Here is a 16059-nt window from a genome sequence, read left to right on the forward strand (position 1 = left end):
AAAAACAGACTTGATATGTGTTTGTGTATCTACTCCTTTTTTAAAAATTGATATTATAAAAATAAAAATATTAAAAAAAAAAAAAATTCAGATTATTCAACAGAAGCTAACAAGCTAACATCAAGCTAAAGAAGACCAGTTATACCTCGATTGAAGATGCCTCTGAAAATCATCTTTAGAAGAGTAATTCCACTTTTAGGGACATGCTTATTTGTGTATTTGGATCCCCATTCATTACTTCCAAGGTAGGAACTACTCTTCCTGCGGTCCACTTATGCAAAATGTGTACAATCCACATGCAAATCCATGATTCAATCCATCACATGCTTTTGTTTTTGTAGCTGACAGCTAAATGAGAAAGACACTACTTTGCCTGCATTTATCTTAATAAAGCAATGTAATGTCAGCAGCTAATTAGCATAGCTTAGCAGAAGGTTTTTGTACATAAAAACCAATGGGAGCTGAAAGTTTGGAAGGCTTGCAGGTGTGTGTAGAGTGTGTGTAATTTTTCTCAATACACCTCCCAACCATTGGAAAGGGAGGGAGTGTTAATGTGCATTAAATGCTAGCTGCCACCCAACATTAGACAGAAGAAGAAGACAGCATGGAACAGCCAATCATGTTGCAGGGTTAGAGGTAGGTGGGGCTTAAAGATGTTAAAGCTGAGACAAGTGACAGCGGCACAGAAGAAAACTCAAAACCTGCCAGCTCTGCACAAAAGACCTGCTTCCTGTTTGCACCGTCAGAAATGATGGATTCAAGAACCTCATCAGAAAACAAAATCCAGACACAAGCTAACAAACTATCTGGTTCCTTCAACTCTCATCCAGAGCCAACATCTGACTTTGATGCAAAGCTAGTCGTTCCTCTTTTTTCTCAGCCAATAAGCTGGGTTATATGTCCTCTACAAACTCATATTTACTGTACAGAAAAAATAGTAGTCCCAGTTTTCTTACCTAAGCTGGATCAAAAGAAAATGTTGAATTTTTCATTGAATCAGTAGTCCAAGTGATAGTTATGTGTGTGTGAAACCGATCAATATTTGCATCAGAATCAATGAAAAAGAAGCCACCTAAGGGCAGCCAGTGTCTTATACAACAAAGATATTTCATTAGTCGCATATCCATCAATTTCAGACATGAAAAACACTCACTCCATCACTCTAATTTCTCATTAAAGGCCAATATATCAGCCAATCATAACGCGTCTGACACCCACTGTCTTCCTCTCCCCTGACCTCCTGTCTTCTGTCTCTGCGTCTCTCACAGCACGGCACACGTTGATTTAAGATCTCTGCCGCAGTTTATGGTGTATATATCCTAAATAGACGTTTTAATAGGCCTGTACTTTTTTTTTTTTTTTCCATTGTATTGTGCAATGTAAGCACTAATCATAAATTATGATAATTGTAATTTGTTGCTGCGGGGCTGAAAACCTTGCAGCACGGTATCTTTGAAATGTCAAATTTTCATAGAAAGGAAGAGCTTGTTGGAAGCTTATCTTGGTGGGGATTTATAAATTATGTTTTTTTTTTTTTTTTTATAAGAATCATGCTGAAAGTCAAGCCAGTGTGTGTGATCTGTGAGTGTGTGTCTATCTGTCTCATAACTGCCTCATAACTGCCTCATAACTGCATTCCTTCAAATAGCCAGCAGGGGGGAAGACTCAAGTGATTTCTAAAGAAGTCCATGAGAAAAATGAGACTACAACTTCCTCATTTGTAGCCTCAGTAAAGATTTTCCTGTTGCCTTTATGGTCCCAGTTGCTTGCAATATGCAACAGCCAAACTGACAAATCCAACACTACTAAGATGGGATGCAACATAAAAACAAAGACAGTTCTGACTCTTCAAATGTCCTCTGACTTTTGTACTATGAGCTGTAGCAATTATGTCTTCAACTAGCCACTGGACCGTCAAACTAGACACACTCACTGGATAGCGTCAGACGCCGTTATGTCTGTGGTCAAACTTCTGTCACTGATGTTGTGGATCAGAGTGTGAATAGGATCAGGATACTGTTCCACATATGCCGTTAGCTTGTGAAAGTCTTGGTCTGCTACCTTGGAAAAAGGTGGGTCATCATGTGCTGTATATTTAGTGATTTTGTTATTCTTTGCTACAGCTTTGGGTTGTCTCTGGTAAACTTTCAGCTGTTCACAAAGTGGCGCTTCGGCACTCGCCATTTCATTGGCACTCATTCAAGCTGCTTCGTATTTCTTCAATACATCTTTGTTGAAAAAGGATGACTTTTCAGTTTACTTAAGATATGTTGTGTCAGAACATAAGGACTTTACTCCTGCTCTGGGAATACTTGCGACCCTTTTCACAAATTAGAACCGTGTTACCCTCTGAAACAATGAAGAACATCCACACCGGTGACGCCATTTTTATTCCCTCTCATCATATTGTTGCAGCTTTGCTTGTTCTTCTTCCCTGCATGTACTAGAAAGGTACTTTATTAATCCCCCAGGGGGGCACACACATGCAGTGAACATGCTTAGGGAGAGATGTCAGAGTGAGGATACTGCCGTCAACCAGCGCACCCCGAGCAGTTGGGGGTTTGGTGCCTTGCTCAAAAGCATCTTGGCTGTGCCCAGGCAAGTGAGCCAGCACCTCTCCAGCCACCAGTCCACTTGCCAACTTTGTCCGTACTGGGCCTCGAACCGGCAAGCCAAGTCCCTATGGACTGAGCTACCGCTTATTATGTGAGAATATGAAAGCTTGTCGTGGTGTTGGTGGCCTAGCGGTCTAAGTGCCCCACATACAGAGTCTACAGTCCCCGTTGCAGGGGTTGCCGGTTCGATTCCCGGCTGCAAGACCATTTCCTCCTACCATTTTCTCTCTTCAGCTGTCCTATCAAATAAAGGCAAAAAGGCCAAAAATATAACTAAAAAAAAAGAATATGAAAGCTTTTCAGTATTAGTGTAACTATTTCTATTTGCTTTATGGGATAAAGTTGAATTATTGTTATAATAAATCCTCATTCCTGTAACCTGGGATGGGACTGCCAAGGCCTCTGCTTTTGGCTGTGGCCCAATCCCCACTACACCGTGACTCCCCCAAGGGAGGATGAACCCATGTCACCTATTCGGGCTGTGCCCAACCGGGCCTTATAGGAGAAGGCCCGACCACCATGCGCTCGCCCTCCGGGCCCCAACCCCAGGCCTGGCTCCAGTGTGGGGGCTCCGCTGGCCCTCAGGACAGGGTACACTCATCCTGGTTGTTGTTCTTCATCAGTTGTCTTATAGGCCACGTTTTGTCTGACCCCTCACCTAGGGCCTGTTGGCCTTGGGAGACCCTACCAGGGGCAATTGCCCCCCGACAACAAAGCTCCTAGGATCATTAGAGCACTGAAACCCCTCCACCACGTTAAGGTGGCGACCCATGGAGGGGGTCGTAATGAAACCATAAAAATAATCCATCATAATGAAATATTCCCTGTATCAGGGCTATAACATTTCATACTTTTAAGCTTCAGAATGAAACTCGCCGTGCTGATGTCCACTTTCTTCATGTCGTCATTGGCGTGCCTTACGTAGGCGATCCATCTCTACCTCTGAACTCTTGTGTTTTAAGCTTGACAGTGATTTTAAGCTGGATCAGCAGATCAGCTCTATAGTAAAGTCCAGTTTTTTTCACATTAGGCAGCTGGCAAAGGTGAAGCCTTTCCTTGCACGACAGCACTTTGAAACAGTAATCCATGCCTTTGTCACATCCCGGCTGGATTACTGCAATGCACTTTATTTAGGAATCAGTCAGTCCTCCCTCGCACGTCTCCAGTTGGTCCAGAATGCAGCCGCTCGCCTTTTAATTGGAGCACGTAAAGGGGAGCACATAACGCCCATTTTAGCCTCCCTCCACTGGTTGCCTGTGCATTTTAGAGTCCATTTTAAGATTATTTTATTTGTTTTTAAATCTTTAAATGGTCTCGCCCCGCCCTACCTCTCTGAGCTGATCCATCTCTACGCCCCTGCTCGGTGCCTCAGGTCAGCTGATCAGCTGCTCCTGGAGGTACCGAGGTCCAAGCGGAAGCTCGGGGGGGATAGGGCTTTTTCTGTCGCTGCTCCCAAACTGTGGAACGATCTTCCTTTAGCCGTCAGACAAGCCCCCTCACTGTCCACTTTTAAAGGGGACATATCACGCTTTTTTCATCAATATATATTGGTCTAAGAGGTCCCCAAAACATGTCTTTAAAGTTTATGCTAAAAAAAACACTTTGAAATCAGATTTTGGCATGCCTGAAAAACCCTCTTCTTCATTCCTCCTCAGAACACTCTGTTTTCCCTCTGACCACGTGCCTCGGCTCTCCAGCACGTTGATCTAATGTTTACATGTTGGCTGAATATACACGGCTGCTCAGAGATCGCGTTACTTCAACCCTCTGAATCTGATCCTGACGGAGAGGCGCCTGCAGCAGGACCTTTCTGAACGATTGGTCATAGATTTAGTGTTTCTTGTTGTTTTATTTACACTGTAAAAAAAAATCCGTTGTTTTTACGGAAAAATACTGGCAGCTGTGGTTGCCAGAATAATACTGTTAAAAATACAGTCAAATGTAAACAGCATTACGGTACAACTTGTACATTTTACTGGGATTCCATGTACAATTAATGATAACTAAATGTAAATTTTACAGGTATGCAATGTACAATAATCAATACATAACTGTTAATTTTACGGATATTCAATGTATAATAAACAATGATTTCATGAACATTTCACCAGGATTCAATGTAAAATAAGCAGTTTTAGGACGTAAAATTTACAAGTTGTTCCGCAATGTTTAATACGGTATGTACTGTATTTTTAACAGGATTATTCTGGCAACCACAGCTGCCAGTTTTTATCCGTAAAAACAACGGGACATGTAAAATAAGCAGTTTTAGAATGTAAAATTTACAAGTTGTTCTGTAATGTTTACATATAGTATGTACTGTATTTTTAACAGGATTATTCTGGCAACCACAGCTGCCAGTTTTTATCCGTAAAACCAACGGGACATGTACACATGTATTACAGTTTTCTTCTTATCAGCAGCGCTTTAAATTACTTCTAAATGTTAAGTTAAAGATAGGCTGTAACAAACCACTCGTTAGTCAATGAATGATTCAGAAGAATACAAATTTATTTTTGTAAAAACAATGGAGATATGAGCACTGTGGTCACTCAAAGGAACAACTATGGGAATAGAGAAGAGAAAGAAACACATAATTGAACTCCATTAGTTTCATTTGTTAAGTCAGTCAATAATGAAAGACAACAGTAGCACTAGCACTAGCACACACACCTTTTTAAATTGCTCGCCAATCATGGGCGGGAACATCTAGAAGTTAGAAGTCTTGCCTTACTATCAGCCCCGTATTTTGGTCACTCAAAGGAACAACTATGGGAATAGAGGAGAGAAAGACACACATACACGAACTCCCATTAGTTTCATTTGTTAAGTCAGTCAACAATCAAAGACAACAGAAGCACTACCACTAGCACACGCACCTTTTTAAGTGGCTCGCCAATCATGGGCGGGAACATCTCGAAGAACACTCTGAAGAGCATTTAGGGAAACATGGACTGCTGTGGTCACTCAAAGGAACACCTGGGGAATAGAGAAGAGAAAGAAACGCATACATGAACTCCGATTAGTTTCATTTGTTAAAGGGAAACTTCGGTTTATTTCAACCTGTCTCCTATAGTCATGAATTCGCTTCGCGTGACTAGTGAGGTGTAAATATTAGTTGTCATGTTAGCCGTTGTCTAGATACAGCCGGGACGCTGCTACCAGCTTCAGACCGGTTGAAAAGAAAGTGAACGGACATACTTTCATGGGCAAAGTTAGTCCACTAAACAAACTTTTTTCCACTAAAACCACCTCACATCGTTAGTATAAATGTCAGAGATTATATAGAAACTACATGGAAAAGTGTGTGTTAGCTTACCCGTTTTAAGACGTCTTTGTTTACATGTTTGAGCTAATTACCTCTACTCGTGTGGATGAAAGTTGGATGAAAGCTGCATTGGGTAACAGGTAAGCTAACATCGCACATTTACATGCCATTTCTATATGTTCTGACATTTTCTAACTATGTGTGGCGGTTTTAGTGTAAAACAAGCTTGTTTAGTGGACAAACTTTGCCTGTGTCCGTTCACTTTCATTTCAACCGGTCTGAAGCTAGTAGCAGCGTCCCGGCTGTATCTAGATGATGGCTAACATGACAACTATTATTTACACGTCACTAGTCACACGAAGCAAATTCATGAAGATAGGAGACAGGTTGAAATAAACCGAAGTTTCCCTTTAAGTCAGTCAATAATCAAAGTAAACAGTAGCACTAGCACTAGCACACGCACCTTTTTAAGTGGCTCTCCAATCATGGGCGGGAACATGTAGAAGAACACCCTGAAGAACATTTAGGGAAACATGAACCGCTGTGGTCACTTAGAGGAACACCTGGGGAATAGAGAACACACACACAAGTCTCCATTAATCAGTAGCAGTGGGAAAAATAACTTCTGTATGGTTGCTGCAGTCCCATGGACTGTCCCAGTGCCAGTCAGGCACTGTCCTGGGACACTAGGCAATGTGCCGAGACAGCCAGGCACTGTCTGTCCTGCACAGTCAGGCACTGTGCCTAGCACCCCTGGACAATACCTGGCTGTCTCAGGATGGCGGCAGTGCCTGTTTCGTGACAATGCGTAGCATCATGGAACAGTGCCTTGCACAGGACAATAGCAACAGTACAGTTACCGTTCCCACTGTCTCATTAATTTCATTTGTAAAGTCAGTCAATAATCAAAGACAATAGTTGCACTAGCACTAGTACCTTTTTAATCGGAACGCCATTCGTGGTCGGAGAGGTCCTGAATCAACGTAATGACTCTTGGATTGACATGCAAGCGCTTTGCATTTGTTCGCTCCACTTTCGTCCCCTTCTCTGGATTAATGGAGAAGAAACAGCTAGGAATACAGAGGGAACACATATCACTTATACATGATACAACCGTCTCCATTAGTCAACAAAGGAAACCTGCATCAAAACACCCTTTGCCCCCAAGGTATTTGCATTAGTGTACTATGACCACTGTATTTTGTATGATGAATACCGCCACCTTGTAGAAAACTACTTACCTCTGTAGGAACTCCAGGGTGGATGCAAGTGCAGTTGGGTAATGGATGTTGAAGCAGTAATAAGACCCAAACAGCATGCACAAGGACGAGATGAAGGAAGAGATGTTCTCATTCACGATGACGTGATCCACACTCAGCATCATCCTTCTGGAGGAATAGCAGGATTGTCCTTAAAAAAAAGGGGGAAAAAAAGGAAAATTAAAAATAATCCAGAAATCAAGTTTACATTTTCACATGTCAGTCACTAACTCGTGTGTCAAGCGTGAAAACAAGTATGTATGAAAAAACCCACACCAACAGAAAAAAGAGGTGTGAATCCATTATTCCCAGACAGCATCTACTGTATGTGTAAGCCTTTCCTCTTCAACTCAGGTGAGTGAGGTTAACTTACCACATACAACAATTGTGGGAGTCAAGGGAACTCGGTCCATGACCACTTCGCCAGCCAGGCAAGTGTCCTCCACGTAATGGAACATCACATCATCTCTCTCGTCAAAATAAGCCAGAAGAAGCAGCACCATCTCTGTGACCTGTGTGTTGCCTGGGTGTTCTCCCATCATCATCTGTAGCTTTGTTGCAGCTTGATAGAATCTTTTGGATTTGTTGACAGCAACTGTCTTCATGAAGTTCAAGAGCCTTTCCCCCTTCTGTTCCACATTTTTCAAGAAGGTTTCCTTCAGGGCAACTCCAGTGAGCTCGTTAAAGTGAACATTCATGCCATTTTCATGAAACCAATATGGCCAGTTTTCCAGGAGGTACTTCATGTCTTTCCCTTGGTTCACGTCTTGTCGCTGGCTGTAGAATGTGGACTTCATCAGCATTTTCAAAGGACCTGGGCTTTGTTCATTCTGGCTGAACAGATTTTTTAGCTCCTCTTTCTTCTGCTGCTGGCTTTCGGGCGTTTCCCCAAGGGGCAGAAACTTGACATGCCAACGGATGCACCCATAGGTGTCTTGAATCGCTGCCCGTTTTTCAGGGGGGACTTCGTCGGTGTCAGAGTAGTGTGATTTTCTTTTTTGAATTTTTGGTGTTGTAGGTCTTTTCACATTTTCGATCCGATTTTGAATTTGTTTCACGAGGGAGCTGTACCCTGTGCCAATTATGTCGCCCTCAATGACATCTTGGAGTGACTTGGGGTATTTTGACACTAATTGCCTAGCCACATCAGTAGCATTCTTCTTACTTAATGAGGTGGCTGCTTTCATCATTTCGCGGACCACAATTCTGACCATCTCTTTCCTCATACTTGGTTTTGGACGCCTTCCTCTCTCCAAATCCTGTGTCAAAGCCTCTGGGAACTGTCCCCATGGTATCATGAATGAGTCTGGAAGACTGCCTCTTGGGCTCTGACTGCTGGATGATGACGTTGAAATTGGCGACAGAGACACCATGGAAGGGGAAGGTCCTGGTGAGGCAGTAAGGCTTGAAGAACCACTTTCTTGGAAGGGACCTTTAAAAGCACACATACACAAAACAGACATAACATGGATGTTTTTACATTTTAATTTAACTAAATAGCAATGTTGATAACTGATCACATCTTAAACGGGGACAGGTCTCCATTTAGAAACCCCACTGTTCCGACAATAGACTTTCGTACTTCGGAATGGCAGGGTTTCCTTTTTCATGCATACACTAGTGTTGATATTTTTCTTCTGCATGTACACCTCTTCTATGATATTTTTACCAGTTTGTTCAGTCTGGAAAATAATATCTGCGCCGTGTGGAGAGAGAGAGAGAGAGAGAGAGAGAGAGAGAGAGATTCGGAATGGGGGGTTGTCTAAATGTAGACTTGTCCCCGGCTCTCTCTGGCTACACACACGGCGCAGAAATTACTTTCCAGACTGAACAAACTGGTAAAAATATCATAGAAGAGGTGTACATGCAGAAGAAAAATACCAACACTAGTGTGTGTGTGTGTGTGTGTGTGTGTGTGTGTGTGTGTGTGTGTGTGTGTGTGTGTGTGTGTGTGTGTGTGTGTGAAAAAGGAAACCCCGCCATTCTGAATAATGGAAGTCTATTGTCGGAACAGTTGGGTTTCTAAATGGAGGGGTGTGACCATCTTAAACAACCATGTTAGACTTACATTTTAGACCCCACGCAGCAACCAGCTTCCGGGCTTGTATGGGCCTCAAGGCTGACAACAAATCTTCTTCCTTAACAAACTGAAAGTCATCATGGGTCTCTACACCTAGAGATTGAAGAGTTTCTTGCAGGATATCCTTTGCTACGTCTGGAAGGTCAGGCAAGGCCTCCGTGATGGCAGAGCGTAGAAATGATTCAGACATCTGTATTTAAATCATAAGGAAATATTTACAATATGTAGCTGATTTACTACATTTACTTCAGAACATTGCATTCATATTGGGCACAACTCTAACTTCAATATGAATTAGGCCCAAACTAGTCTGTGAAAATCTTGAAATACTTCAGACTCATCATTCTAGCCACCATTTCTGACCAAATCACTTTGACAAAATGCTGTGTTTCAGTGGGATGACTCTGTGTCCATCAATGATGTATGAGGTCAATGGGTAAAAATCTAACAAGTCGTTAATGTTAACACACTTCATTTCTGTACTTTGTTGTGTAATGGCGTACAGGTGATATTTGGGAAGACAGTCTGATTTGTGTAAATCCATAAGAAAATACACAGCATTATCCTTAGTTAAAATGATGACAATCTCGCCAAATTCCATAGACTCATTCAAGACCAAAAAATCCCCCTTCTTGTATGCTGTACCTCTGTACTGAATTTCTGTCGAGACAACTGTATCTTTTTCTGAAAATCCGTATTCACTAACAGCATGATTGACTGTGTCGCTGTAAAGGTTGGGAATGAAAGCACAACCATTTTTAATTAGCAGAAGCTCACTACATCCTGGTCCTGCTGAGACATATGCTTGAAACATCTGATGCCTTTCAGAAAGAGTTAGGCAAATGTTCTTAAAGTTTTTCAAATGCCTGGCACATCGCTTGAAATAGCTGTGTTTGCTTTCAAAACGCATCGTCCATAGACGAATGAGGGGTCCAAATTTCAGGATTAGTGAGGGATAATGTCTCATGTAATGGTGTTTTGGTTTGAGAGTACTATGAGGAAACAAACACGCCCTTGAATCCAGATACTCCTGGATTATGATTTCAAGGTACGCTATCTGTGGCAGTGAAATCTTTTGTGCACAAACTAGGTCAACAATATCTTTGAGGAGGAGAGTCAACTGCCACACGTCATCATCAGCATTTTGCACCTTGTCGCCAATTAGAACAGGTAGCAACCTCAAAAAATTCCAATTCTGAACCGCATTACCAGAGAGTTTGAGTGTACCAGATGGGACAGTGCATGGCTTGGAGAGAGCATCTGAACCTTTGAACTGGAATTGTTTGATTCGCCTGTTCAAAAGGGTATATGTGAACCATTTCTTTGTCTTGATGAAATAATTCAAGTACAGACCAAGGTCATAGGACAACACGCCCTCAAAAATGTCATGGCCTAAGCATGGTGGGAGACCAGGTTGGCATACATGAAAGTTTGGGACATCATTGAAAACTGACCTCAGTTTTATTCCTTTGACTTCTCTGCTCTCCTCAGACAGAGAGGCGACAGCAGCGTCATAGGTATCAGCAGTTCGTTGCTGGCCGCAAAGATTGGGTTCCTTCTTAAATTCGTCTCTGGTTACCTCACAGTACCTGCAAAAATAACGAGACGTGAAGTTTTCGTTAAAGCCTCCAATACCATGTGACCCTAAATTATCCCCCGCTATACAGTACAAAGCCCCACGGACTGTTTCCCCTCCTACAGTAATTCCATTTTCTGCCAAATCTTTCAAATCAGATATCATGTTAGCAAATACTTTAGCACATCCAAACTTTTTTAGATCGTTCTCTCTACACAACAAGATTAGGGACATGTGATCTGTGTTGGATCGCAAATGAACTGGCAAATTTGCAACAGAAAGATAAACAGCGAGAACTTTGTGTGTCTTTTTTGCTGAGCCGAGAGGATTGACTACTTCAAATGCGTCTTGGTACAAAATAAGCTGCAGGGCTCCTGGGTTTGCAATGAAGAATGGATTGGACTTGTAGGCCTGTCCGTCACAAGTGTCACTAAGAACGCATGCATCTGTGTCAGTAGTCTGTTGCAACACAGAATTTTTCCAAAATTGTGATTCTAGTAAGTTAGTCAGTGTTTGCTTCACAGGTATGTAATAAGCATTTCTTTGTCTCATATTATCATCATATCCTAATCTTACTACTTTGGGCTCTACATATTTAAACATGCGTTTGAATGTCTGAGCTCTTGTGTAGGCTGTTCTCAACGGGCCTTTATGAGATGAAGAGAACAGATCAGAATCCTTAATACAATCAGAGACTTTCCCCATTACATCATCAGTTAGATTTAACTCATCTTTCATGAGGGAGTGTAATTTGCTTAAAGCGTAATCAAGTCCTAAATCATGTAGATTTTGCATCTCTTCAACGATTACCTGTATCGTTGAATCTGGAAGCAGGAGCTGTCCTTGCAGTTTTAGATAGAACAGGCAAACACTCCTAAGAAAGGTTTCATCGGAAATCTGTGTTGGTTCAGTACTTACTGGTACTTCAGCTGCACCATCCACCGTCTGCGAAACCTCTTCACAAGCCGTGGCAGAGGACTGCGGTGTGATTTCTCTGTAAAGATCATTTATGTTATTCACTGAACAGTGTGGATGTTTCCTGGACAAGTGCGCTGTAAATGATGACTTCACAGCAAATGTGCTTTGACAACCTGCCACTGGACACTTAACAGATCTTCCCTCCACTAAATGTTTTTTTAAGTGTACAAGAAGTTCCTGCACGGTCTGGAATCGGTGTGAGCAAAGTGGCATGGCGCACACAAAAGTTGATATAATGGCTGTGTTAGCAGTAACAGACGGTGCTGGGACATTGTGCTTCCGATAAAAGTGACACTTAAATGATGCATACGTGCAAAATGTCTGCCTGCAATTTGCACTCTCACACCTGAACACACAGCGTGGTTCGTTTCTATGAATCCTACAATGCAACACATAACCCTTCAACGTTTGCAAGGTTCTCCCGCAAAAACGACAACGAATCATGGCAAGGGGAGCTCGAAACAGGTAGCTATTCGTTGCATGGGGAGCTTGAAACAGGCCAAATAGCAATTAGCTGCTAGCAGCCAACAGCAAATCAACCAGCAGTGATGGTTGTCTGCTTATCAATGAGTGTAAAATAAAATTAAGACACGCTGTGTCGTTTCACAACATTGGCTTTTCACTTAATATGACGATTGAGTATGATTCAATGATATTCACTTTGCACCGCTCCGCAAAAATAACAATAGAAAAAAGGCGCGGAGAGCTTAGCTGCTAAAGCTCTCCGTTATTAGCTGCCTGCAAATGCAGCTACAGTTAGCAGTTATCGCCTACAGAAGAAATTAGTATATGAAACACACAGTTTCTTGAAAATAAACTGCCTTTAACTTCACCTGACAGTTGAGTATGCTTCAGGGGTATTAACTGGTACACTTGGTTAGCTAGCTTGGCTAACCTAACTGTCTGGTAACATGAAGTTGACATAGGGTTTACAACTCTTCAACAAAATAACAGCTACCTTAAACTCTGACTTAACAGAACGAGAGGCTGATAGTTTGACTAAATTACCTTCTAACTTTGACGACAGGAACGTTTCACTGGCTGCGCTGCCGAACTACTCCAAGGGACCAGTGTGTGAGACCATAAGGCACTGCGATGCGTGTGACCTCACATCGCCACGCACGCGCACGACTCACTGTTCTCCAGAAAACCATGGGCTACACTAGTCTTTGTGAAATAAATTATCATGCACAAAAATAGCATTGTTTACTTACCTTGAGATTATCGTTGTCTATTTGCACCCCTGATACAGATAGCCTTGGCCACACCTCCTTAGATGTATAACGTGAAAACATGACGGACATTCTTCCAAGCCAGCAGAAAAGAGCACATTTACAAAGGTTTCATCTCTGTTTGTTCTAAATACATTTAAGCTGTATTATACTTACATAATCTATCTTTAGTGATTGCATGTACAAGCCTACCTTTGCTTGTTGTTCATTTCGCACGCAGCGAGCCTATAGCGCAATAGGAAGAGTATCCGGCTGGGAGGCAGGGGATGAGTGTTCGAACCCAGCACGTGCAGGTTATTTCTGTTGTTAAATTTATCATTTTTAATTCTTTGCGCTATATATATGTGTGTGTGTGTCTGTGTGTGTGTGTGTGTGTGTGTGTGTGTAATCATGAAATGTTCATTCTTAATTTCTACAACCCCCATTTGCCTTTTTTTTTTAGTGGCTAATAGGCAGTCTTCCTTGTAGCATTTTGGAAACCATGCATGTTTTAAGTCTACAGGATTTAATTGTAATTTTAACACAATTTTACTGTTATTTAATATACATTGCATTGTTTTTTGCAATACAGTATTTATGTGTCAATATAACATCAATAAGTAATTTTAACAACGAATTTATGTTTTAAAAACAGCATTTTCATGTTAAATTTACAGTTATATTTAGTTTAAAAAATTACTAAATTACACTGTAAAGAAAACAATGTTTTGCTGTAATTCCCTTTACGGTTTTTTAATGTTGGGATTTAACAGTGTTTTTCTGTTATTTCTACGGACAATTTTTACAGTGTATCAGTATGTAGACGTGTGTCTTGGTACACAGCTACGAACATGTAGCTATGTGGCTATGCTAACTAGCGCTAGCACTTATCCATGATAAATAAAAATCATCCACTAGATCTTCAAATCTGCAGACGTGGGGAGTAAAACCGACCTCTGCCAGAAAGGCAGCAGGACCTTTCTGAAGGATTGGTCACAGATTTAGTGTTTCTTGTTGTTTTATTTGTCAGTATGTCGGCGTGTGTCTTGGTACACAGCTACAGCTACAGCTACAGCTATGAACATATAGCTATGTGGCTATGCTAATTAGCGCTAGCACTTATCCATGACAAATAAAAATCATCCACTATATATCTTCAAATCTGCAGACGTGGGGAGTAAAACCGACCTTTGTGTTTATTAAGACAGCCTACAACTAGCATGCCTCCCTCCTAAGCTCCTTGTTAGCACACATGTGTGCAGGTAATGCAAAAGGGAGGAGAGTTGAGTTGTAATTTATACAGTCTATGGGCTGAACAAGCTCCGAGCTCTGACTCCGTGACAGACCGGATATTGTTGTGACGTAACAAAAACACGGAAGTCTGAAACGGCTCGTTTCACACACATTTACAGAAAGGTGGAGAAATCAAAACAGGGGCAGAATGGATTTTTTTCATTCTCGGGGGGTTTGTAGACATGCCAGGGACACATATTTCAGGTAGAGAACCATTAAAAAGTCAATTTTGCATGATATGTCACCTTTAAAACTCGTCTTAAAACCCATTTTTATTCCCTGGCTTTCGACTCAGCATGAGACCCTGCTCTTGTTTTAGTGCCTTTTTATTTTATTTTTATTTTTTTTATTTTTCAACTTTATTTTATCTTATTGTTCTTATTGATTTTATCTTATTGTTCTTATTGATTTTATGATTTTATTGTTTGTTTTTATCCATTATGTTTCTGTACAGCACTTTGTGTCCAACTGCTGTTGTTCTTAAAGTGCTTTATAAATAAAGTTGAGTTGAGTTTTGTTGCGAACATTGTTGAAAACCTGTTTGCAGTAGAGGTTCCAAAGTTTGCAGAAACATCTGTTGATGTCTGATATGTTCTGAGTGGATGTAACGAAGCTGCTGCCAGTAGAAAACATGCAGTCTTCGGTTTGAACATTTCACTTGGTGTAAACATCATGAAGCAACCATTAGCAGATGAAACAAGATGATAGAGAATATTTTCCATACAGTAACATGCTCCCAGGCAGCGACAGAGTGGATTAAGAGGATTCTTTTTTTTTCCATGGATAATTATTTGGAATATAAAAGAATCAACATGATGTTGAGGGGTTTGTATAATCTGCTGATTGTTTGAACAATTAGACGCATGTCAGGTTAACTTCATGTCTGCATATGACGTGTAAGTACATCTGCATGGGAGCTTCTCCCCATTTCTCCTGTGCCTCTTGTATCTCCTTTTCATATTCACTCTCTTTGCTCAGCAGAGTGCCATCAGGCTCCGAGGCAATTTACAGTACCTTTGAACACGTCCTTAACGGTACCATCATGCGTCCATCAGTGCCACAGCGAACACGGTTTTATTACTCAATTTGATTCTATACAAGGTTCATTCCACACATTTTTTATGCATCGTGGGCTTAGCTCAGGCAGAAAATAATCTGGACAGCAAAGGGCTCGGTATTACGCTTCAAACAGGATAAAGCACTGACAAATTTCGGACCGGAGGACTAGTGAGCGGGGAGGACAGGGAGAAAGAGAGATTAAGAGCTACACCATTATTTACCTCCTCCTCTAAGGTGCAGGAAACTCTGTCGTTTATAAATGTTGCTAGCTGTTATTGGTTACCTCGCAGGCTTTTGGGGAAAGAGGAAAGGAAAATGAAAAAAAAAAAAAAAAAAACTTTGGGAAAGACCCAGGAGGGGGTTCGATACAACTTTAATAATGCGTAGCAGGAGCTAAATGAGCCATTCTGCGGTACTTTAAGACGTCTTCTCTCCACCCATCCCCCCCCCCCACCATCCACCCTCCACCATCCACCCTCCACCTCACCACCACCCCCCTCACGGTCTCAGGGCCTGAATTATTAAAAGTGTTGTTTTCCCTTATTGCATTGCAGCAATGTGCCTCGTTGCTAGAAGTGAGCTGCGCATTCTGGAGTTTGAATGCTTAAAGCTATCAACCTCCAGCGGCACAGAGCCAGGGGAGGGGCCGGAGAGCAGGAGGCCGGGGGGGGATGGCAGCGTGCACGCTAATACATGCATCCAAATAACCACAGTCACCTT

General features: G+C 41.8%; 2 protein-coding genes across 7 annotated transcripts in view; one reads left to right on the forward strand and one right to left on the reverse strand.

Annotated features, from left to right (window-relative positions):
- The window catches only part of LOC117832468 (RNA binding protein fox-1 homolog 3-like), a 366580-nt gene that overhangs the window by 125180 nt on the left and 225341 nt on the right, over positions 1-16059 (forward strand). The window lies entirely within an intron of this gene.
- LOC117832467 lies at positions 5104-13204 on the reverse strand. Of its 6 annotated transcripts, none has more exons than XM_034711613.1 (11): positions 12991-13204; positions 11717-11792; positions 10677-10811; positions 9211-9412; positions 7516-8574; positions 7125-7293; positions 6820-6953; positions 6347-6446; positions 5495-5594; positions 5289-5384; positions 5104-5179 (listed from the first exon to the last, which is right to left on the reverse strand). In XM_034711613.1, the coding sequence occupies exons 4-7, from the start codon at positions 9410-9412 to the stop codon at positions 6824-6826; spliced, it is 1560 nt and encodes a 519-aa protein (XP_034567504.1). In that variant the 5' UTR covers positions 10677-10811; positions 11717-11792; positions 12991-13204; the 3' UTR covers positions 5104-5179; positions 5289-5384; positions 5495-5594; positions 6347-6446; positions 6820-6823. The 6 variants fall into 6 exon arrangements, 4 of the variants coding, with proteins under 4 accessions (XP_034567504.1, XP_034567506.1, XP_034567503.1 ...); XM_034711615.1 differs by lacking the exon at positions 12991-13204 and adding an exon at positions 12785-12917 and having other exon boundaries at positions 6820-6930; XM_034711612.1 differs by lacking the exon at positions 12991-13204 and adding an exon at positions 12785-12914.

Source organism: Notolabrus celidotus, chromosome 20 (assembly GCF_009762535.1).
Source record: "Notolabrus celidotus isolate fNotCel1 chromosome 20, fNotCel1.pri, whole genome shotgun sequence".
Taxonomy (NCBI): Eukaryota; Metazoa; Chordata; class Actinopteri; order Labriformes; family Labridae; genus Notolabrus; species Notolabrus celidotus.